General features: G+C 43.5%; 1 protein-coding gene across 3 annotated transcripts in view; it reads left to right on the top strand.

Moving 5' to 3' along the window:
- Positions 1 to 25,077, top strand: part of scube3 (signal peptide, CUB domain, EGF-like 3) — a 101,933-nt gene that overhangs the window by 53,275 nt on the left and 23,581 nt on the right. For 2 of the 3 annotated variants that reach the window (XM_086115049.1, XM_086115038.1), the window contains exons 5-7: positions 11,574 to 11,720; positions 14,466 to 14,582; positions 20,525 to 20,572. In XM_086115049.1, the coding sequence (XP_085971175.1) occupies positions 11,574 to 11,720; positions 14,466 to 14,582; positions 20,525 to 20,572 (312 nt within the window). The remainder of the gene's footprint in view (positions 1 to 11,573; positions 11,721 to 14,465; positions 14,583 to 20,524; positions 20,573 to 25,077) is intronic. The other variant, XM_086115059.1, reaches the window with a different exon arrangement.

Below are 25,077 nucleotides of genomic sequence, written 5' to 3'. Positions count from 1 at the left end.
CCCTTCGTCCCTGATTGAGGTCGCCGTGAGTCACCATGGAGAAGGAAAGAAAAGGAGGAACATTTTTCCTTCACGGCAACTGGGCCAGCACACTCCTGTCGCCGCCTCAGAATGTACATAGCCGGCCACAATTCCGCCAGTAGCCCGCTGAATTTCTACCAGCAACAAATAGACATGGTGGCTACAAGACATCCTCATCAACATATTGGGAACTAACCATTGAGAGGAAAGCTGTTTTCCATTATAAATCGGGGGATCAGTGAAATACAATTGTTTCATTTATATATGCAATATATTGGTATTGAGGGAGCGCTTGATTTAATCAGCTTTGCTTCTGCTCTTTCATTTTTAACCAATACATACATTTTACTTGATATTTTCAAATCTCGGGCGGCCCGGTGGCCCAGTGGTTAGCGCGTCAACCTCACAGAGCAGAGGTCGTGGGTTTGATCCCGGCTCTGGCCTTCCTGTGTGGAGTTTGCATGTTCTCCCCGAGCCTGTGTGGGTTTTCTCCAGGTACTCCGGTTTCCTCCCACATTCCAAAAACATGCATGGCAGGCTGATTGAACACTCTAAATTGTCCCTAGGTGTGAGTGTGTGCGCGGATGGTTGTTCGTCTCTGTGTGCCCTGCGAATGGCTGGCAACCAGTTCAGGGTGTACCTCGCCTGCTGCCCGAAGACGGCTGGGATAGGCTCCAGCACCCTCCGTGACCCTTGTGAGGATAAAGCGGATCGGAAAATGGATGGATGGATGGATTTTCAAATCTCCCCATTATGTTGGCTGAAAAAATTATTCGGGAAAAAAACCCACATTTGGATGGCAGCATATCTTGCATCTCCAAAATGTACCTTTCAGCATTGATGTTGCCTTCACACATGTGCTAGTTATCCGTGCCATGGGCACTAACACCAACCCCAAACAATTACATACCCTGGCTTTTGAACTTTGCGCTGATAACAATCTAGATCAGGGGTGGGCAATTATTTTCCCGGGGGGGGGGGGCCAAATGAGAAGCAGAAAGTATTGTGGAGGGCCGGGCCAAAAGTTAGAAATAGAAATAGAAAATAAAGAAGATAGCACAATGTCTTTGTATGCCAGTAATAATGTAACATTCTCCTCCACCATCACACTCAGCACCGGTTCTCCTCAAGGATGTGTACTGAGCCCCCTGTTGTTCACGCTCTACACATTTGACTGCTCTCCGACTCTTATTAGCGGTCCAGTTTGCGGAAAGTTTTTAACATGATAACAATCAAACCATTCTAGGAAATGTTCATTTACTCGAGCCACAAGCAATTCGCTCTGAGCATGGAAATTGCCAGAATCGGACTGAGTAAGAATTGCTTCCTTGTTTTTCAAAGTCTCGTAGATTTGAGTCTTTCCGACTCCAGGCGTCTCCTGAATGTTTTGTACTTTGTTACCCGCTTCGTTTAATCAGACACATATCACTTTCCCTTCCATGGTCATTACTCTCTCCCTCTTTCTTCGTCTTCCCCTCCCTCCCTGTGCTCTGCAACTTGAAGTAACTGTGCCACCTGGTGTTGAAATACCTGTCATTACAAGTCCAAACGAAATGAATGCAATCAAACCTTAATTGTGCACCAATCTTCGGCGGGCCGGATTAAAAAGACCAACGGGCCGGATTTGGCCCGCGGGCCGTAGTTTGCCCACCCCTGATCTAGATCGTCCTTTTGCTTTTTGGCCCGGAGGACGTCCATGATTTCCAAAAACAATTTGAAATGTTGACTCGTCAGACCCCGGAACACTTTTTCATTTTGCTACAGTCCAGTTCAGATGACCTCGTGCCTTGAGAAGCCTTTCTGATTGTTGTTGATGTATGGATTTTACTCTCCATGGTAGAGTTTTAACTTGCATTTGCAAATGTAGTGACAAGCTTTATAAGACGACAGTGGTTTTCTGAAGTGTTCTGAGCCCACATGGCAATATACTTTATGCCATTTTTTTTAATGCAGTGCTACCTGAGGTATCATAGGTCAGGGCATTCAATGTTGGTTGTCATCCTCGGTTACTTGCTTGCAGAGATGTTTCCAGATTCCCGTAATCTTTTGATGATATTATTGACCCTTGATGATCAAATCCCTCAATATCTTTGAATTATGCGTTGAGAAATGTTGTTTTACAACTGTTGCTACAACTGCTCAAATAGTTGTTCTTGAAATGGTGAACCTCACCTCATTCTTGCTTGTGACAGAGCCTTTTGGGGATGTTCCGTTTATACCTGAAAGTGTAACATGCATTCAAAAATTCTTAATGATAGTTCATCAGTTTGAATGTTAAATATCTTTGTTGTTTATTGAATTGAATATAGCCTGAAAACAAATTCTAAATAATTGATTTCTGTTTTTAGTTACATTTCAAATAACGTTCCAACTTCAGTGGAAATGGAGCTTGTATACATTTTATACAATGTGAGTATAACAGTATGAGAATCCATTCATGAAGTGCTGCAGGTAAACTCCTCCGGAAAAGTGGTCCTCTTGCGTGCTGCCGGTCGGATTCCTCCATGGCAACAGTGACAGCCTCTCTCAAATCAATGATACCGAGCTCGCTCGCTGAGCAGGAGAGAGGAAGGAAGACACAAGACGCACTTACACAGGCCAAAATCAAGATGTCATGGGGGGAGACAGGGTGAGAGGTTACTTGCAGACGAGTGTAGTTTAACCAAACACAGTAGAAAGAAGTTGCAAGTCAGGATGTAAACAGTTTTACTGAAGTAACGGGTCGTGCATTCCAGAGCACTGGAACCCAAATAGAGAAGTTTCTCGAACTTGTTGATTACGTTTTAGCTCTCTGGGCCACAAAAAGATGAATGTGTTGTGATTGGAAGGTTTAATATGGAACTTAAGGCCTGTTGCTCACCAAGCACATACTGAACTGTCTCACACAAAGTGTGCTGGGTTCATCAACAAGTTTTCATGAGTGGCCAACGTGACGATAATGCTTAGCTGTATTTATACTTTCTTATTTCCCTGTGGCTAGAACGCAAAGTGCAGAGTTTTGTCACCGAAACGCACCGGTGCAGTCATGAACGGGGTTGTCAACAGCCTCTCGAAACATCCATCCTCTTTCCTTATTCTCGCCTGTTCTGATTTTTCGTTGCGGCATCGGCTTCTTCCTTGATAATCGCGCCATGTTTTTGTGGTTCAAAAATAATGAAAGCAGTATATTTTATGTGGAGCCTAACATGGTTTGCATTCCCATTCCTGACTGTAATTTATTTGTGATGCTTCTCTTCAGTTGTGTTTGTCTTAAGTGATTAAGCGGATCAAAAGAAGATCATTAATCTCAAGTGCGAGAGGAGAGGGATAGATGAATCATTTTTAAAAAGAGAAGGTCCTCGGATTACAAACAGTTTTTAATGGGTTTCTCGTGGAGAAGGTTGAACGGGCATGTTGTCAGTATTGCTGCATTAAAGAGTTGTGCGAGTCTTTAAAAGACTTAAAGAAGTCCTCGAGGTCTGAGAGTGCAACCTAACTAGGTTCGGGCCAGAGTGCTTTTAATCTCTCCCCAAATTAATTCCATTTTTGGAGTCAAAAATTTCATAAAGTCATTGGCCAGATAGCGGGAGTTATTGAATATAGGCTGTTGTTGGGTTCACAGCCTTACGGCATCAAATAAGAATTTGGGTTATTTGGATGGCGACAAATGATTAGTTTTGAGAGCTTGTTTGTATTTCAACAATCTATTGCCCATGCCTGATGGAAGACCAAGTGTAGTTGCTCTCAAGTTTTCGACAGGATTGATTACCGGTATATGCTTGTGTCTAATCTCAGAACCAGGGTATTAATGGTGCTACACGGTCAAGGACGTCACGGAGAGCCACGTTCAAATCATTTGTGAGATTTTTAAAAGGACCGATTGACAGTATGAAGAAGGGGAAGAAATAGCTGGCGTTGATATTTCAGACAGCGGGGTTGTCGTTAAAGCACTAATATTATAACAGCAATCGCAATGGCTGTGGTCCAAGCAATGGCAGGAGGCCAAGTCCTCGAATTTTATTAGCTCGTGGTCCATCACATTGGAAGTTGTAATGAACCGAGTCAGTACCGAGTATAAAATATTACCATTGTCATGGGTTGGCTAGCTGCGGGAAGCCAAAAGTATCAATTATTTTCAGGAACGCCCTGCTAAGCAGTCCAGATGAGCAGTTCATGTGACGATAAAAGTCACTCTTATCATGAATATATTTTCAGACCAAACAAAATTCAAATAATTCATCTAAAAAAAATCTCGAGCAGGGGCCAAGAAGAATGCCGGGTATATTCGCTTTGGTTGCAAGGAATCAAATCATGAGAACTTGGAACGATTTGAATTATTTTTTAATCTAAGACTGACGTTGACATCACATTCAGAGATGGAGGATGATGCCGGCACCTTTCTTGGAGGGTTGCACAAAATCACCTCACAAAGTTTGGGTGAGAAGACTTGTTTCATGGTAGTAATTCATTTGGTTTTAACCAAGTCTCACAAAGACCCATCATATCAAGGTTATGGCCTCTGATCAGCCCGTCTGCGAGCAAGGCTTCAAAGGGAGTGATAGTGGTACTGATATTCATAAGACCAATCGTCGTGACAATGGGCTGGCAAGTGCACTCTTCCTTTGATGCATTCCTGGCATTAAAATGAAGATTGCACTGTACAATGCAGGGTGTCCCAGCTTTTATTGAGCCATTGCACCCATTTGACATGAGACATATTTCACATCACCAAACATAAATCTGATAAAAACTGTTGAATACTGAAATATTGACGTTATCATCTCGAATGACTCTAAAGTGTACTTAAATGTTGTGAAATCAAGGCCCGTTTAATGCAATACAAAGCTAATAAACATGCCAACACGTATTTTGCACCCGAGTCACTTAATTTTGTCTATCAGCCCGTGTCCGATCCAACGAAAATCACATTACTGTTGAGTTTTGGTTCAACGGAATGATTTAAAAACAAATCAAGAAAAAGAAAAAAAACTCAGGAAACAGGCCTGAAGTAAATTGCCAGCAGGCCAAGAGATGGCAGATTGAGCATCGAAAGCAATGCTTCTCATCTTGCAGAAATTAAAACAAGGGGAAAGAGTAAAAACTAAGGTTAAAGGTTAAAAAAAAATAGGCAAGCGGTAGGCGTGCATCCGTCTTCTCCAGCATTCTCTGAGGCATTACAGATAGTAAGCGTGTTACAGGAAACAGGCAGTGTTGCGTTTTTAGGGCTCAACCATATGATCGGTAGGGCAAAGGTCGGCTTCTCAGTGTGCTGCGGCTCTCGCTTATCGCCCCGCCCCTCCCTCGTCCACATTAAAATGTGAACATGCACAAATCTTTAGCTTTCATTTTATTCCTTCTTGGGGCAGATTCAGGCATGTTTTTATGACATTTGACCGCAGACCTCCTTGCATCTGCTTTGGGATGTGTGTGTGGGGTTTTTTGTGCCGGTCAGCCAGGACTGTAACAATTCAAGGAATTTTCCAATAAATGTGATGAAATTCCATAATAAATAGTTGTATCAGTTAGTTTTGCTTTGCAGCCTGTGTGTGAAATCAGAAACGGGGTGATTGAAACCTGTTTTTTTTTGGGATTTTTTTGGATCGACTCATAATTAATGTGTTTTCATTCATCCGGTGCAACAAAGTGTTGGCTCTCAGTATGCTTGCACGTTTGCCCCAAAACTGTTTTTACAAATGCAGAAATATCTGCCCCATTGCTCTGCAGCCCGGCCATATCGCCAGGCTCTTTTCCTCTTCCGGGGAAGTGGAACAAACAAACAGACACCTTTCTGTCACCAGTAGCCTCCACTTCCCTCTCTATTCTTTTCACCCTCTCTCTGTGTCCATGCGACATGACTACATTATCTTCCCAAACGTCCTTCCTCTTTGTCCACTTTCACAGGCGCCGTGCCTTTGCTGCCCGCACCCCCCAACCTTGAACAAACACGAATCGGTGGCTTGGGTTTGAGCAAAGTCTGACTGCCTTGCCAGTGAGTTTGCTGGACCTCACCTTTCGACGGGCATCCCTTTTGCTTGTGGCTTTCTTGAAGGTTGAATTCTGAGGCTGGCCAGCCCAGCACACTCCTGTGGACTACCTCTGTGCCAGTGGGGTTTTTCCATTAACACTTGGCTGTCATGGCTATAACCAGCAGGCCAGACCGAGCTCTGCTGAGACATATTCAGCTGTCTGGCCCTTTTTGATTTCGGAAAGAATGTGCCTGTACAATAACATGCTGTACCTCTGCAGCTGACACACTTTCTTTTGCGAGAAGATACACAATGGAAAGATGGGAGTCCTTTGGGACTACATAGCAAGGTGACCCTGATAGAATATGAGAGCGAAGACGAGAGGCACGACATCCTCAGCAGGTGTTGGGCCACAGTCTGTTCCACAGATGGACAAAAGCACTGAGATGCAAGATGCATACATGATGAACATACATCTGTGTCAATCCAGATGATGTGTGCATTGGGCTGTCACTCACCTAGACAATATTCTTGAGCCGATTATAAATATGAATGTGCATCGAGGCTTTTGAACCTGATGCCATTTTAGTATGAACTTACCTTGAACAATAAGATGCGTAGAAGTGCCACAGTACACTCGAGGACATCTTCTCCGGTGGCTGATTTCTTTCATAGGCAAATGATTAGCCTAAATGTAATTCTTGTGAGTTTGACAGAGGTGAAGTTTCAAAATGAAATCTGTACTTTTGGCACTTTGGTGACGTGTGTCCACCATCAGATCGCAAGGTTTTTGGAGGGATTCTGTCCTTTCCTAGTTGGCTCGTCACTCAGTTTGAGCATTTGTGTTGCAGCTCTGCCTGACCAAATCCTGTTCAGCTCCTTTTCCCATTGTCCTTTCGATGCGGTGACATTTTTATCCTTGCGTTAAAACTTTTAAGAGCCCATTATTTAAAAGGAAGGAATGCTGCTTTAATAGTCTGGTGGGTCCATGCTTAGGCCCCTTCTTTTCAGTGGCTAACCAACCGGCCCTCACTAGCTGCCTAATGTTCTCCAGTCCGAGGATCATCTCCCCCCTGAGGCTTGTGATGGTCCAGGAGCCCTCTTTTCACTACTCCAAGCACTCAGAGCAGACTATAAACTCTTGGCATGCCGTACGCTACTTCAGAGCCATTGTTTCAGTCTCTCTACTTGTGGTCTTCGGGTTTGAACAGAGCTTGCGGCACTGGTTTCAAAAACCTTTGGCCTCTTTGGAGCTTTTGTGACAAGATCAGTTGTTTCGGCTTCTGAGCTGGAAAAGCCAAATTAACTTTCCTTCTGGATGCTAAATGCCGTCGCTGCCCTTGCATTCATGCCTTTCATTCCATTTCATATATTAAATGTGGATGGATGGGTGGATGGATCAACACTCGTAAGTTTGCAAATGAAAGGATGATAGTTGTGGTTGTCCTTCTAAAACCCGGCCCGTAATCCACGCAGCGCATATTGGCAGCGTTGCTTTGTTCGTTATTTATTATGCTTCAGAATAAGAAAACCTTTATTCGTCTCACAATGGAGAAATTCCCAATTTACAGCAGCAAAGATATGAAAGGAAGAAAGTAGAAGAGCAAAAAGCAGAGGAGCTGCTGTAAAGGCAGCCACTCTCGCGGCGCCATCTTGAAGTCATAATAATAGAATAACAAAATAATACAACACAACACATAAGACAGAGACAGTCATTCAAACTTAACCCCTTTTCTGCACACATGATGGCTCAGGAAATGAAGTGAAATCTTCATGGGATTGAGGCCAAAGTCATCATTTTTGCCCCGATTTCATTTGTTGAGATGTCAAACTTCCTCAGATTTTATAATAGGTTAAACTCTCAGATGGTGTCCTTACTTGCTGTTGGAATTGACTTTCCTGTGGTCTTTCAACATTTCCCAAAGGTTTGGGGGTCAATATTTTTTTCCGAAAGTACTGGTTGCCATGGACATTTGCCAAAACTTTAAATGTGATTTTTCTCAAAATTAGGGATTTCAACCTGCCAAGGTTGAAATTGTTGTAACTTTGTCAAAATTTGACATTTGGCAAACGTGAAACGAGACTTTTTGTTCTTCTTGGAAAGGCAGTGGTTTTCACAATGGATGACATTTTTGGCTAGTGTCTTTCTTATGGTAGAGTGGTGAACACTGACCTGAACTAAGGCCATCGAGGTCTGGAGTTTTGGGGTTGTTGTTCTCGGTTCTTTTGCAACCTCCTGGATAAGTTGTCGTCACACTCGTGGAGTAATTTGAGCTGGTCGATCACTGCTGGGAATCTTTTTTCCGTGGTCAGTCTCTGTGTGGTATTAAAATTGGTTTGATGAACTTTGTGTGTGATAAATATGAAGAACAGAGAAATCAGGCACGCGGCAAATACTATTTCACAGCACTATCTCCATCCATCCATTTTCTTATCCGATTTACCTCACAAGGGCCGCGGGCATCCCGGAGCCTATCCCAGCTGTCATCGGGCAGTTGGCAGAATGCACCCTGAACCGGTTGCCAGCCAAACGCAGGGCACACACAGACATACAACCATCGCCACTCACAATCACACCTAGGGACAATTTCGAGTGTTCCATTAATCTGCCATGCATATTTTTGGAATGTGGGAGGAAACCGGAGTACCCGGAGAAAACCCGCAAACATGCAAACTACACACAGGACAACCGGAGCTGGAATCAAACCCTGCACCTCTGCACTATGCGGCCGACACACTAACACACTTTTATATAATGTGTGTGTTGTGTGTTGTGTGTGTGTGTGTGTGTATGCATGGAGTCTCACAGGTTGTGGTTTCAACAAACAATCATACAACTTCTCATCATATAATTGATTGGCTGTGGTGCCGTGCATACAAAGATGTGTTACTTTTGGACTGAGCAATGCTGGCTTGATATGAGAGTACCATTCTCCTTATCAGCGGGAGAACATTTCCAAACAGATGGTGGAGCCGAGCCATGAGCTACATGAAAGGAATTTATTAGCTTTGAGTAGCGCTTCAGGTTCAGAGGTCACGACCTTGTCCCGGGGAGAAATAAGAAGTTCCTGAGTGAACGCTCCCACTTGTTTTCACGCCTAATTGCTGTAATCTCTTTTATTTACATGCAATGGTTCACTCTTGTTCCACTGCTGCTTGTTCCTGTTTAATCTTAATATGCTGAAGTCGTAAGTCTCACCTACCCGTCTATTTATTAAAAGGTGTGAGCTTTATTAGTTTCCACATGTAGGCTGTATATGGGCAAGCATGTTGCTCTCGTGGAATGCGGTTCATATCTTGAGTTGTTTTTCCATTTCACTTTCCCATCCGTGTTCAAATTAAGGGTTGTTTTTCTTTCTGCTTCCCATCACTTAGTAATGATAAAAAAGCTGGAGCAAGTTCGAGAGGACGGCACAGTGCGGATGATAGCTGTGCTTGGCCCGGAGAAAGGGTCCATTGTGTCAACACTGTGACTTTTATTGGTCCTCAGAGAGAGGAAGGCTGAGGTTCTGGCCTGAGACCGGCATGTTATTGATGGATGGGTCTGCAGCATTTGGGTAGCAAGGCAGTATAAAAATGATGAGGGACTGATGTGAGTTTTGGGATGCACAATACAACCTCAGTTGGTAATTTTCACTCCAGTAGGGTGACTTGGATACAACTTCAACCCTGTGTTAAGTTCATGGATTTATCGCTTGTTTTCTCTCACTGGTTTCTCACTCTGACCCTAGAGAAGACGCACAGATCACCAACAATTTCCAACATGATCCACAGAATTTAGAATGTCAGCACCTTTCATAATATGCTGATTCATATACTGGGAAAAAAATTATCCTTTGGATTTACTTAATTTGAACATGTGCATCGGATGCACATGATTAAAATGTGCTCAACCAATGGAATGTTCCTGGGTTTTCCTCAAAAATAAACAAATCCATCACTAATACATCGACAAAAGGAACAGGACGGTCTGTGTACGCTCCCTAGAAGTTGCTGCCTGGACAGCGCTTGACAAATCTGCCTTGTTAACTGCGAAGCATCTTATCTGATCTTATACGCACTTGCCTCTTGGGCCCTTTTTGTCCTTTTATCTATATGAACTATTTATGTTCTCAAACATGTTCAAAAAACACTGACGAAATGCATCAAGTTGTAATTTTGACTTCTGATCATTTAATCACCATTTTGATACACTTCGAAGGCGAATATTTTACATCTTCATTAATACAGTGAGAATTTAAGTGGGCTGCTCCAACCCTTGAAACTCCAGAGTTGAAAATGAATCCCACTTTGGTTCTGCTTCCGTTATCAATATGGAAGTGACAATTCTCTGAAGACCAATCAAAAGACAGCAGCACACCTTGCTCCACGCCGCGTAAACAAAGCTGAAACCAGTGTCAAAAACTAAGATGGCACAAGTCACATATTTTGGGGTCCTTTCCAATAAAACCATTTGAAAATATACACCGAAGCATTTCGGACTCAAAATAGTCTCAGTCGGACTGAGTTGAGTTGCATAAAAAGAGAAGAACAGAGTCAACACTGGTTATGCTAGCTGGAGTGAAAGTCTATAAATATGCAATTAGGCCTGTTTCCGGCATGCCGAGATTGTACCCCTGTTGTAGCCCCTGAGTCAGAAACTGTACGACAAGCACACGCAAGTCTAAAGAGTAAGAATGTGCAAGGTTATACAAGCTTTAAAAGGTTACAATGCAACACATGCAAATCATTAGAATTCGAGGAAAATGTTGGTTTATTATGGAAGTCAGCCCTCCAAATGCCCTTCGGGGCGACAGCAGATTTAATGAGACGTTAATGGAGATATCTTGGTGCTCACCGTCTCCCTTGTGCACCACACGAGGAAGAGCAGGAGAGGAGATCTGTTTGTTTTTTAATGAGCCAGGGAGCTGGAGTATGGCACTTTGTCTGTGGTGACGCTGGGGGTTCACAACAAATATATCAAATGTCAGTCTTCTCCAGCCAAGGACTTGTGTTATACGACGTCCTTGTCCCAAGTGGAAGAGATCATGCAGGGGGCTCCCCCCCCCCCCTTCTTCCAACACTTTTACAATACACTACACTACATTTAATCACATACATATTCTGCCTCATTTATGCCATGTAGGCCAAGTGTCACATTTCCTCACCTCACTGAAGCACTTTAAACTTGTCGACATTTAAAAGGATAGATACCTTGACATCCTTATTTAGTCTCTTTTGATCTGTGTTTCCACAGAGAGCCCCCCCCCCACCCTCCTCCTTTCCTTCCTTTACGGTGATTACCTCAATTAAAATGACAAGTGTACAGGATCAGCTCCTGCTGGGAGTTTTATCCTTGTTCCGTCGGCAGCCTCCTTTTTATAGCCTGAAACAAGTGAGCGTGTTCCAACAAGTGCTCAGAGCTGTGCGAAGGGCTGCCGTGCATGTCAGTCACCAACAGTAGGCACAGATGTGATTTTAGGGCATGTGACAGCGAGGTGAACATTTCTACTCCGCTCAACCAGCGCTGATCATTTGAAAGTGACATTGTTTAAGCCACGCAACGCAGCGTGAAATCTGTGTGACGTGCAAGGAGTGAAAAAAAACCTCTCTGCTTTTGCTTTACAGTGCGACCGGAAGGAACAAAGGAGGGTCCCACCTGCATGGACAAGAATCACGGCTGTGCGCACATCTGCAGGGAAACACAGAAGGGCGGCATCTCCTGCGAATGTCGACCTGGATTCCAGCTCACACGTAACATGAAGGACTGCAAATGTAAGGCCAAACTCATAGTTCACTTCCCTGGCGCACACACACACACACACACACACACACACACACACACACACACACACACACACACACACACACACACACACACAAATCTGCCGATGATGGATAATTGCACTCATTCCACCAATACCTTCAGGATAGATTCAAAGAAGACCTTGACATTACATTACCGGACAGGAACTAATCTCCTAAACGGTCCTCATCAAGAAAAGCATGTTTGTCAAATAGGGAATGATCATTTACACAACCAGGGCAAGTGTGGAGGTTATGCGAAGGGGACCGCACTGACGGACAGCACACACTTCCTGTTGCTGTGCAACCAAGATCATCCTGTCAGCGCCGGGGCCACGGTTGATGGGGGATTTGTCTGTGTTTGGACAAGGATTGGAGAAGTGTTATTCTATAGTTTTTCTGTGACAGCCCAGGAAAAGGGCAAAAGGGGCTGCGATGCTCGAGTGTAGACAGGATGGTGGTGGAAGCCGGAGCTCGCCGCTGCTTTTTTTTCACTCTGTCATCACAGGTGTGTTAAAAGTGCCAAAGCGGAGGCTTCCTTCAGCAGCCGGAGCAGAAATGTGGACTTAAAAACATTGCAAAGTCGTCAATGTGTACCCACGCGTAGAACAACAAATGCTGACCTGTCCTTCGTTTCAAGGGAAACCACGCTGATGTGAAGTGTTCCGGAAATGGGGCAAAATTAACTGCGATCATGATGACGAGTGCTTCTTGTGATGTGATTCCACTTGCACATTTTTCACTTTTGCACATCTTTCGTTGATATGAAAATTCATATTTCCACGAATTCCCATTCATGTTAGATCAATATTAGTCTGACTTCAGACCCTTCAGTTCACTAGTGACATTTGAGTGATATGCTCCGTGACAACCTACCAAAACATCAAAGCTTTTGTACCTAAAAGTTGAATATTCTTGAAGACTCCAAAGTATTGAAGATCTAACCCACAGGACCAAGTTTAGAGCAACGTGATGGATGCCTAAAAGGCTGTGCCGAGGCCCCATTTTGGACAAACTGACCACACATCCGAGTTCGTCTACTCAGCCTACAGGAAGCTCCGCAAAAAGACCTTTGCAGAAGAGACTCACCTTGTACTTCAGGACTACTACTACTGAGTGGGCTGTGTTTAAAGACTGCCACTGTGAATGAGGACTGAATATGCCTCAGTCGTCACAGGATACATTGGCACGTGCATCAACATTGTCCCCACCGTGTTCCTACTCTTTGCTCGAATCGACCTCCACAGATCCTAAAGAGAAGCCGAGGGACAGTACCGGCCGAAACTGTGGCAAGACGACTACACCGCTGACTCCAGACGCATATGACAAGGCCTCCATCACATCACAAACCTCTGACAGCGGAGGAGCACCATCATTCCCTGCAGCAACAGCAAGCAGTTTCTTCACTCACTACTGACCAACGCAGTGTGGTTGTAGCAACAGAGGCAAAGCTTCCGCTCTCTTTCATAGTCAGGAGAGGCGTGTAAAGTGCTGAGGAGTAAACGTTCACATGCCTGGCCGAGCTTGAGCTCTTCAGAGTTGGCGAAGGTGTTTACAGGCATCTTTAACCTGTCCCCCATTCACTGATCTGTGCCCACCTTTTTCAAAATCACCACCATAGTCCCCCTCCCCAAGAAAAACCTTGTAAACTGTCACTCACCTCAGTAGTGTTGAAGTGCTTTGAGAAAGTAGCAAAGACACACTTCAAGAAGGCAGTCTCGGACACACTGCATTCAACACTGTCATCTCAAGCAGGCTGGCTGAGAAGTGACAGAAATCCACATTTCCCAATTCCCCAGAAACTGTTCAGCAACTTCTCCAGTTTTGCAGTGGAGGGCATCCTGACCAATTCAATCGTAGTCTGGTGGGGGAACTATGCTGTACGGGACAGGGAGACTCTGCAACGTGTCATTAAAAATGTACAACACATCTGTGGCGCAGCCTCTCACCACTACACCACATATGACAACCGTGCCACAAAGAATGCACAGAACATCATCAGAGACGGCATGCATCTCCAACCCGCAGTTTTCAAACTTCTTTCATCTGCAAGAGGCGAGGATCAGCACAGCCAGAAGTTAAAAAAAAAACTTCTTCCCACACAACACCAGACTGCCGAGCAAACGACGTCACAAACTGTCAACCACACTGTGTAGTCATTGTCTTTTGTGATCCTGGTCGCGTGCACGTTTACACTGTGCAATTCCTCTGTCACTTGCAATATTTCAATAGACAAATGCACTCATTTGATGATTACTACTGCCTAACTGGAATAGACCATTCTTTAAAAAAAGTTCTTGTTTTTGAATTGCACTTAGGTACATTGCCAGGCCCCAACCCCCGTTCTCCTTCAGTATTCTCTGATTCTTTTAATTGGCTCTCTTTTTCATCCTTTATATTTTTTATTGTATAAAGTGGAAGGAGACAAGCAAATCATTTCATTGTGCAATTCTCGTGCCACAGTTGTTTTTACTGTACATTTGACAACTAAACGTTGTCTTGAACTAGCCAAAGCTCATGACGATAGCTGAAGGTTGAGTGATTCTCGCGGCTGATGACTTTCCAAATTAATACGGAGCCAAATTCTAGCTTGTGCGGACCAATTACAAATTCTAGACCTTCCTCATTTATTTGTCTCTTCTCAGAAAAAAAACAACAGATCTCCTTATGAATAAAAGTCCATGTAATCTTGATTTAATGTGTGCTCTTTGCTAGTGACATGTAACTATGGGAATGGTGGTTGCCAGCACATCTGTGAGGAAACGGACCACGGCCCCAAGTGTTCCTGCCACATGAAGTTTGTCCTGCACACAGATGGGAAGACTTGTGTTGGTGAGTCTTAACACCCTCATACGTCTTGCATGGGAAAAAAAACGCTGCTTTTCAAGAGCAAAAGGTAGAACCCCGACTGATTAAATCAGTGTCCAACGTCTTCAAATAAATTTGTGTTTGGGATTTGAGTCTATTGTGATGACGCAACTTGAAATGCAGGCCTTGTTCCAGTAGCTGTGAGCTTTTTCTCTTGATGTGTGACATACATGGGTAAAAGGCGACCACCGACTGTGCTTTCCCTTTGCTGCTGCTCCAATAACCTCTCACTTCCTGCATCTGCTTCTGCTTCTCTTCCTCCTCCTCCTCCTTCCCCCTCTTGGCTGGGCTTTGTGCAACAGCTCGCGAGGTGCCTCTCCATTTCTGCAGCCATGCAGACAGACACACACCCTCCATTAGTTCCTGGGTCAATTCCTCCGCTGCTGTCCATTGGGGATTAACTCACACACCTGACCTACCCTTCCATTGGCATTTATCAGTGTTTGCCTCAGTTGAATTACATTGAGTAAAAATCATTCAGCTCCTAGAGCATATTGAACCGGGCTGAAGGGCAATTTTCCTTCGGGCGCAGAGCAGTCAAAGCACAAGTCTTGGTGTGGGCTTTACGTTCGGCCTCGCAGGATTTGCGCCGGCATTCAGTTACATGATGATAAGTTAAATGCTTTGGCAAGACAGTCAGTGGAAGTCATTTTGAGATTTGTCATTGTTCAAGACTGTTTCTAGATGTTTATCCAAGGCTTGTGAATGCCATAGGAAGCCTTACTTACTACAGTAGTTACCACCACGCAATGCTTCTTAACTGTGTTTATGTTGGGTTGGACATTGTTTCCTTGTCAGACGGACGAGTACATTGCCAGAATGTGATGCCACTCTTCCCGAACAGGCTCTTGCTAAGATTGATTGCTTTTGGAAGTTTTTAAAGTTGAGAGTTTGGTTTGGCGAGCAGCCGATCTTCTTTACTAGCGCAAATTACATACAAGCCAGATGTATGTCAAGGTCTGGTCAACCAACCTTTCATTATTGCGAGGCCACCGGAATGCCATAAAGTTGACCGCGACCGAACTGTGCATCTCAGCCAGGCCATTCCCCAAGACAAAGCACATGTACCGTTGATGGGCCAGTAGGAAGAAACCATTTGGTTGAAAGCTCACGATTCCACTTCAGAGTCAGATTCTGCATTTCCTCGACACTCCATTAGTTAATGAAACCTTAGGCAAGCAAACACGCTGCCAAATGAAGCGCTGATGAGCTACTAAGTGACGAGAACGCCTCCACCGCTACTGTGTTTCCACTGTGAAGTAACCACATATCTTCGGCATATGCAGTGAATCCTTATTTTCTTTCGTAGAGAAACTTAGTAGATTTTCAAAATAACATTTCTAGAAATTTGATTTCACCTTGGACAAACATCATCCTATTAGTTGCGCACTACATTCATTAACAATTCATCCACGTGATCACACTGAAATAAGGAATGTGTGCTTTGTATTCGAAAACTAATTTTTTTATGAGTAAAAAAGAAAATCTCTCTTTCTTAATAACATTAAGCAAGAATTACTCGTAACAAGCTAAAACCAACCTTTATATGCAAGAGTTATTTTTAAGACTTTAAGAGTAACAATTACATCACTCCTCAATCTAAAAAATATTCGAATGACACCAAAGTTTGAAATTGCTTGTTTTTTTTGTTTTTTTACAAGCACATTGGAGCAGTAATCCTCACGCATACCACACTGAGAAAACATTGGTTTTCAAGTCATGTTCACTGTATTTCAAAGAGTTATCTGGCAGTTTACCAATTCTATAATTCCTGCCACTCACCCAGTGAGGCGGCTGAACTTGACCGAACTCCTGTGCAGTGTGCGGGGTTCGGTCACTATTGTTCGCACACACTAAAACCTCTTCAATTTAAGACGAAACAGCTTGCTGAGTTGCCGTGATTCGAAGACCTTTTCGTACAGAGTGAGAGCCCAAAAATTCACAAAGAATTCACAAACCAGTGTTAAGTTTATTTCATTCAATATGGTGCTTGGAATGAGAATTTCCCACCTTCTTTTATGAAGCAAATTATACTGAAGGTTTATTCTAGTTAAAACCTGTTACTGTCTGAAAGGGGTTAGATTGATTTGTGTTTCCAGCCATTGCTTATTGCACTGGCAGATTTTAAAAAATTGTTGGGGTTTTTTTGGGTTGTTGTTTTTTTTTCACTCAAGAAGAAAATTTCACCAAATTTGAAGAAATGTCTTGTACAGCACTTCATTTCAAATATCTGACCTCATCAGTAATCTGGTGAGCATTTGCTGTATTCCGAAGATGCCTGTCATACATCGTTCAGCGTGTCTTTTATACCTCCTTGCCACACTGCCTTTTGTGGTGTCTCGACATCCATTTTGTAAAATACTCCAAATACTGCTCAGCTTGGAAGTGTGCTTGATCCCATTATGTCTCAACTGTTTTGGAGTCGTTGTGTGTTTGGCTTTAAAGTCAGCTGAGTGTGGAAGACATGCACTTTTCTTGCCTACACACGTATGCACGCACGCACGCACACACACACACACACACACACACACACACACACACACACAAGGCACTTTAAGAAATATTTACTCAGTCGCCCATTCGAACTCCACAATCAGATGTTTGATTTAAACCGTCAAAGCCAGGTTTATTTTTGCATAAAACGTCTGTGTACCATGCTGGTTCAGATGTCAGAAAGGAGTGGCCATCATGTGGAAATGTTCACGCTGTTGGCAAATCATAAACATTCACAAATAGCAGGCAGATGCAGACATGCTCAGGAGTTCAGTCATCTAAAGAGTTGGCCACACATTGCAATGCACACACACACACACACACACAGACGCACGCACATGCACACACACACTCACATTCAAAGTTACACAAAGATCCTCACAAATATACAGCGCATATCAAGAATGCATCTTTGTATCACGTGCTTGTAGACGCATGCATATTGCCCATAACATAAACACATTTAGCTTTCATTTCAGGTGGTCTGACATTCATGCTGGCATACTGTATGTACTCTTTCCCCCTGGCTGCTGATACTTGTTTCTGGATGTTGCATGTCGAAATGGTGGCTGGGTGGGGGAGCAGATTGGGTGGATGTGCATGCTTTGTAGTAGTGATTTATTTCTGTCTCATATGTATATGTACGAAATAAATTCCCTGTAAACTGAAAATTAAAATTGTAAATCAGACACGGCAGAAGTGTGTTGATAACAAGCCTGCAAAATTTGAATGAATTAAGCTTTCAGACGATTTGAGTGGTTTATTCATGGCACTCCCCCCCCCCCCCCAAAAAAACCACATCATAGTCCAACAAATGAAAAATCCACTTTAATGTGAAATGGAGTGCACTTATATTGTGCTGTAGCTACTCGTACATCATAACTTGTCCAAGTGCTTTACAAGGCCTCACATTCACATATTTAAAACTATATTTTCAACTGGAGATTATACCTGTAAATTTTGACTGTCACCTTTAACTTAGGTTCAAGCTTTTATTTTTTTTATATTTGTGTAAAATTCCTCGCCGTGCTGTGACCAAAGATGCAATCCGGGTCGTTTTGTTGGTGGACCCTCGTTTCACCAACCAGTTGCCAACTTGATTACTAGCTAGCTGGCTCGATGGGAGAAGTCTGTCCCCGCGTCTAAATTCCATTGTTTGTTGGCTGGCAGCAGCCTATCGACAGAGGTGTTGATGCATGATGCGTCGACCCTCCTACTTGGGATTTTTTTGGGTTCTCATTAACTGGCTAACTTTTCCCAGCCACCGCCTTGCGGGCTCCAAACTACACATACGAATGCCCCCCCCCCCCCATATACAGTATATGTAAACAAATACTGAGCCCCCCCATTACATTTGATTCTGACCGCAACAGAGTACAACCATTACGATTCGCAATCGCTTTTCCACGCCAACTTGAATCCCAGTTTGAATCACCACTGATTCGAGCAGAGTCATAATGTATTATTATTACAGCTTTGTCATCAACAATTCGTCAGACATAATTATGGCCCCCATAGTTGCCATTGTCTGCTATAGGCGCTGCAAAAATAAAGCCTCCGCTGCCTCGGATAAATCCAGAGTCAACGCACTGCTTTTTGATGCTGTGACAACTCAGGCTAGCTACTGCGCTGGCTAACATGCTTCAAAACGGCAGAGATCAGCAGCCATCATCTAATACGTCACAAGCTTGCTTGGTGTTGTGCCCCTCTCTGTGAGTTCACATAACAGAGACACTCATTAAACTCAGTGGCACGTTATTCAGCCTGTGGATTTGTGGCTATTTTTGCTAGTTAGAAACTCCACAAAGGTTTGAATTTCAATTGATTACGGTAGACTGTATAGCACAAAAGACATAACACTCGGGACTTAATTTACAACACCATGCTGATCTGTCCAGAGAAGATACGTTTTTTTTGGGTTGTAGGTGTAGCTTGCTAGCTAACTGCATGATGTTGTAAATAGAAATGGACCTTGTAACAGAATGCAACTGTGCTGCATAGCCACTGAGAGAATCAAAGCCATCACTGCTAGTGGGGGTGAGCCAACCCATACCAGAAAGCTCAAATTTGTCACCGGGCTTCGTTTTAGCCACTGACCAATACATCCATCCATCCATCCGTTATCGGAACCGCTTACGGAGGGTCACTAGCGTGCCGGAGGCTATCTCAGCTGTCTTTGGGCAGTAGGCGGAGTACACTCTGAGGTGGTTGCCAGCCAATAGCAGGGCACACGTTTACAAACAGCAACCATCCACACTCACAATCACACTTCAGAGTGTTCAATCAATCTAGCATGCATGTTTTTGGAATGTGGGAGGAAACTGGAGAAAATCCACACAGGCATGGGGAGAACATGCAAACGCCACACGGGAAGGGCGCAGCCTCGGACCTCTGTCTTGTGAGCCGCCTGACAAATAAATTCTCATTTTATTTGTATCGAAACCCCCAAATCTTCAGAAAAACTCCAAGATATATTTTCCATGAGATACAGGAGTTGTCTCGCCGGCAAAATACAAAACCAAAACCAAAAATCGAAATAAAGTCAGTGAACCCTTGAGTATGCGGCGGTATACGTGTTCAACCCCCCCCCCCCCGGCCCACTCCCCCATTTGTTGTTGTTGTTTGTTTTTAATAAGTCGAGGCACCACTCAGACTGTAGGCTCAGGCCACACGGCCAGTTTCCGATCCCTAAACTAACGACTTTCTTCCATGTTAGCATGTAATTGAGTGCGGCATTGAGTCTTTGTACAAATTTGACATCTCTAGAATCGGCCAAACTATAATTCTATCAATTAAAAGCATGTTTTTCCTGTAGTTCGTGAACGCAGATATACCTGACTTTGTTGAGAAAATTCATAGCCTAATATTAAAAAATATTCGCCAAGATAGAAAGCACAAAGCACAAGTCGTCACACGTCTTTCAGCTTGCAGCACTAACCATTCCTCACTCTGTCTGACCACGCTCACAATACTCACGCTTTATAGCAAAAGGCTCAACTCGCACACAAATCACAACTGCACTTCACTTTTTCCCGAAGTGTGTGGAGCATATATTTGCATGACATGCATGCTGTGCGATAACACTTTTGCCTTGAGATGTCACCTTCATTTTTGTTTCGAGTTGGACAAGAACCTGTTGACGCTAAGGTTTGAAAATCAGTCATAGTTTTGTCATGCCGTTGCTGCCAGTCTGAGTGTCCATTTCCAAAATGCCTAATGTTATTTTCACCTTTTGTATTATGAGACAGCTCAGAAGACATAATTCCTCCTCATCCTGTTACGACTTTGTACGTGCCGCGAAGCTCAGATGATTTATGACAAACAGGAATGCTGCAAGGTTCAAGTGTAACACAGGACTAAAGTGGTGTTTTTGCAATGTGTGTGTGTGGGCGTGGGTGTGCGTGTGCATGCAGGGGAGAGGAGTGTCCAGTCCCAGGCAGCCCCCCAGCTGTTCCCTAATGGTAAATATGTGTTCCTCTGACTCCTCTCTGTGGGGGTACACGGGTGTGGGGAGGATAGGAAGCTAACCTCGCAGACACCTATCGGGCCCTTCCCCACCCACAGGGGGCATCATCCCTATGACCCTTGGCCTCTTGTGTCTTCCTCTTTCTTCTCTGAATGCCCTCTCAATAACAACAAACTGCACCTTTTTCAAAACACAGCTGCAAATACAGTTCTTCCAACAAGCAGCAGGAACTTTATACCGAAGAGATGCTCCAAGCAAGGTTGATTTGTTTGCACACAAAGGGTACTTTTGCCAAGCACAAACAACCCCATCACTTTAACTGTGATGCCTTGAAATATGTTGCTTTGTTTGGATCGAAGTGATCTGAGTGAAACGAAGCTTGCACTATTTCAAACTCTTCGTGGTAAGTGTTCCCTGAATACCATCAGCACAGCCTCTTAGCTTTGGTGAAGGAGCCATTCTTGAGTCCATGATTGGCACTGAAACAAAGTATGGCAAAAAAAAAAAACCTAAAAATTGGGAACGAACACCACATGGAAAATGTGCAGTATATCATTGTCAGACTTACTAGACATGTCATGATTTACAAAGTTTAAACAGTGGGCACTAAATTGCAATTTGCTCTACGTGTATTTTGATGATTGTTACTGCTTTTTTGGACTTGTTATAATGCCGCTCTTTTTGGAAGGAATCTCAATAATGTGTACATACTAAAAGTAGAGTACGCAGTTCTAAGCTGTTAGCAAGATTTGAGCGGAGCCTCACGTCACTAATCCCCCCTCCTCCAGTTTTCTGACCAAAAGCCACGCCTGTCACCAAAGTGCACATCACGCACCATTACCTGCCTTGCAGATGTACCGTGCCCAAATCAATCTGATCTTGAAAATATGCCATTCAGCCAGCGGACAGCCAATATTAATCCACCCCGTTTTTTTTTCCTTCTAATTTCCTTCCTTTCCGCTTGTGAAAGTGCTTGTACGTTTTATCTGTGTGTTGCACTTTGAAGCAATAAAGGCTTAGCTTATCATGCAGAGCGTACCGAACACTGAGCACCATCACTTCCTCTCATGCCTTGTCATGAGAAAGTCACAAAAAAGACACACAACTGCTTTTGAAATCTTTATTTATTTATTTGTTTATTTTACTTTGTTGTTTGCTCCTACGGTTGTGCTCATAATGGCCTTCTCAGACTATAAAACATTTTTTTCGTTCACGACGGTCCCGCTGTCAGACTACCAGATAAATATCCTTCTGTGTGTAGTGTGGAGATGTCACACTACAAGTCCGTCACCGACCAGACCCCTCCCAATCGTTGTGTGCTTCGGTCAAGATTCAGGCCAACAGTGCAGGTCCGTCTGCAATTAACTGTTGTCATGTGGACGAAGGCATTCTTTGGTTGTGCATTGTTTTTCTGTTCAGAAACGGCAAAAAATAAAATAAAATAAAAAACCTGAGATGGGAACGACCTCACTTCAGGGTCACAGAGTGCGTAGATTTCACAAAGGTGCTTAAGTGACACACTGTAGCTGATGGGAGAATCTGTGCAGCCCAAAAAGTGTGCATGCATTACCGTATTGGCCCGAATATAAGACGGTGTTTTTTGCATTGAAATAAGACTGAAAAAGTGGGGGTCATCATATATTCGGGGTCTCGACATTATACCCATTCACGACGCGCGTTGTCGCCAGATATCATTGAAGCAACTGCTGAACTTGACTCCCCAGGCCACAAAGAATGAAACATAAAAATAGCGGTAGCATGGAGAAGAAAAATAAAAAAATAGCGGTAAGAAAGAAAAGAGAAGAAAATAATAGAAGAGAGAACAGAAAATGGACAAACGTAGTGACAATCTAGAGAAAAGTGGGTCAAAGATCGGCCAGGTTAACCGGCAGCTGAGAAGTTATGATGTAATTTACATTTCAAAAACCAGAAGCCATTCATTTACGAATGTGATTGCACTTTAGTTTACATATTTAAATGTTCAAATATTAAGATTTGAATGAGGCAAAATAACATGCTTTTTCTCTCAAATATATTGTTATAATCATTTGTTTCAGATGTGCTGCAATTATTTTCTGTATAAAAATTAATTTGGTGTTCAAAAAGTCATTTTTCAAAATTGAGTCTTGAAAAAGAGGGGGGTCGTCTTATATTCGGGCCAATACGGTATTGTGACTTCAGCATAAGGGTGCGTTTGATATTAGCAGAAACTGTTGAACCAAACAGTTTGGATTCTTTTCAAAGACCATTCCAACCCTAATATGTATGTAAAATATACATTAAGAACCAGCCAGGAACATGGCTTCGTGGAGGTGGAGAAAAAAAAAACCTCCGGACATTCGTGGCCGTGTCAAGATGCACTGTGGCTGGCCACAATTCCTACCAATGGCCCAGTCCCCTGGAGGAAAAAAATTCCCCTCAACTTCGGACCGCCAAGCGAATGGATGCTCTGATGGGGACGCCAAGCGAATGAATGCTCTGAAGGGGACTCAGCACTGCAACAGGAATAGTGCCGTTCCACAGCTGGTTCTCACTGTATGCTATACTTGAATTCTTCTTTTTTTTTTTTTAATTAAATACCTGTACACCACCACGGTGACACCACGTGACCTTGCAGCCAACAGACCAAAGTGTGTGTGTATGTGTGGTTGTGTGGCTTAAAACCTGGAAAACTATTTGTACTTTGTAGACTGATGACTTGAGAAGGCCATCCTATCGCGAAATGTGGCCAAAACAGCGCAATGCTGGTTCCAAAATGTTTTAGAGTTTTTCCAAAACTAATTGAAGCACTTTATTTCACGACTCCTCTGAGAATGGCAATCGGTGCTAAGTTTTAGATACTATGCGTTGTTGCCATCAGTTATTTTTCTTGAGTTGAGTGAGCGTAACCAATGTCAAATCGGTGGAGACGGCCATATTTAAAGCTTTGCGCTTTTGGTAGCTTTGATGGTTTTCAACTTGGGAAATTTTGGAGAGCACCGTGAGCGCAAAATGAATTTTGAAGTTATGGATGAAGTGTCGGGCGGCCCGGTAGTCCAGTGGTTAGCACGTCGGCTTCACAGTGCAGAGGTACCGGGTTCGATTCCAGCTCCGGCCTCCCTGTGTGGAGTTTGCATGTTCTCCCCGGGCCTGCGTGGGTTTTCTCCGGGTGCTCCGGTTTCCTCCCACATTCCAAAAACATGCATGGCAGGCTGATTGGATGCTCTAAATTGTCCCTAGGTGTGAGTGTGGGCGTGGATGGTTGTTCGTCTCTGTGTGCCCTGCGATTGGCTGGCAACTGATTCAGGGTGTCCCCCGCCTACTGCCCGGAGACGGCTGGGATAGGCTCCAGCACCCCCCGCGACCCTAGTGAGGATCAAGCGGTTCGGAAAATGGATGGATGGATGGATGAAGTGTCATTGGAAGCGGCAAACAAATTTGCAGAAATTGATTGCTCTGGTGATTTTGGGGATGCCAGCAACCACATAAAATCCATAATTTGTTTGATTGAACTCATCCTGTGTGGCAATTGGATATATGTGCTCATTCATAAAATGGCATTAAAAGCGACAACTGGAAAGTTGCTTTGGAAGAAGCCAGTTTCACTTATTCCAATGTGCTGAAATGAACGAGATGCAAATGCAGAGTCATTGATGATATGTCATGACTCCTCCTTGGGAGTGACTCCAAACCAGCACTTAGATTATTCAGAAGCGGCAAAATTGAATTAATGAAGAGACGTGACCATTTTTCTTGGCATTTCCAAATTGTTCTTGCCGTTGACTCCTATTTTGACTACGCTCCAATGGTGCTGCTTTGTAAGAGAGTTTGCATTCACCTTTCACAAGCGCTAAATGAGTCGGTGCAATTGGTCTCAGGTATGATTAATCACATTGCATGTGCTAAATTCATGCATTTGCATATACTCCTCCCAAAATGTGCAAAATTAATTTCATGGCAATTTTGTAAGTCTGACGGATGCAATTCTGGTTACACTCGGTTAGTCAATCACCTTCGACCTCTCTTTGCATGCACTGTCAAGTTTGGGCCTGTTTTTGTACATGCAATCTGTTGGTGAGTCAGGCCCTTACATTGAAATATTTACATAAAAGAATGACTCAAAGGAACAGCTCCAGCGTCTTGTTAAGTCATTGTTAGTCATAGTTTTCTGCTTGATATACTGTAGGTTGACGTTGAAATGGTCGTTTTACAGCAATATAAGTCTGAGTCTGTCAACATAAACTCACATTGAGATCACTTATTACACTGAGCTTGATAGACATCCAGTATCACTAATTGATTTTGATCTTTTAATAGCAGCTAAACATTTGCTAGATAAAGTTGGGATATGTACATATCTCCCTATGGCAGATACAGATGGTAGATATGGGCATGCCACTGTCATTGACAGCACCTGGATAGATTAGCACAAAAATGTTACCATTGCATTAGTTTTATCAGGACAAAAAAAACCCCATATGAACAAACTCCATCCATTTTGCTTGTCCTTAACGGGCTTGT

Source organism: Hippocampus guttulatus, chromosome 1 (assembly GCF_054856545.1).
Source record: "Hippocampus guttulatus isolate MCC_2025c chromosome 1, RoL_Hgut_1.0, whole genome shotgun sequence".
NCBI classification, from domain to species: Eukaryota; Metazoa; Chordata; class Actinopteri; order Syngnathiformes; family Syngnathidae; genus Hippocampus; species Hippocampus guttulatus.
This window is presented reverse-complemented; position numbering and strand designations above follow the sequence as displayed.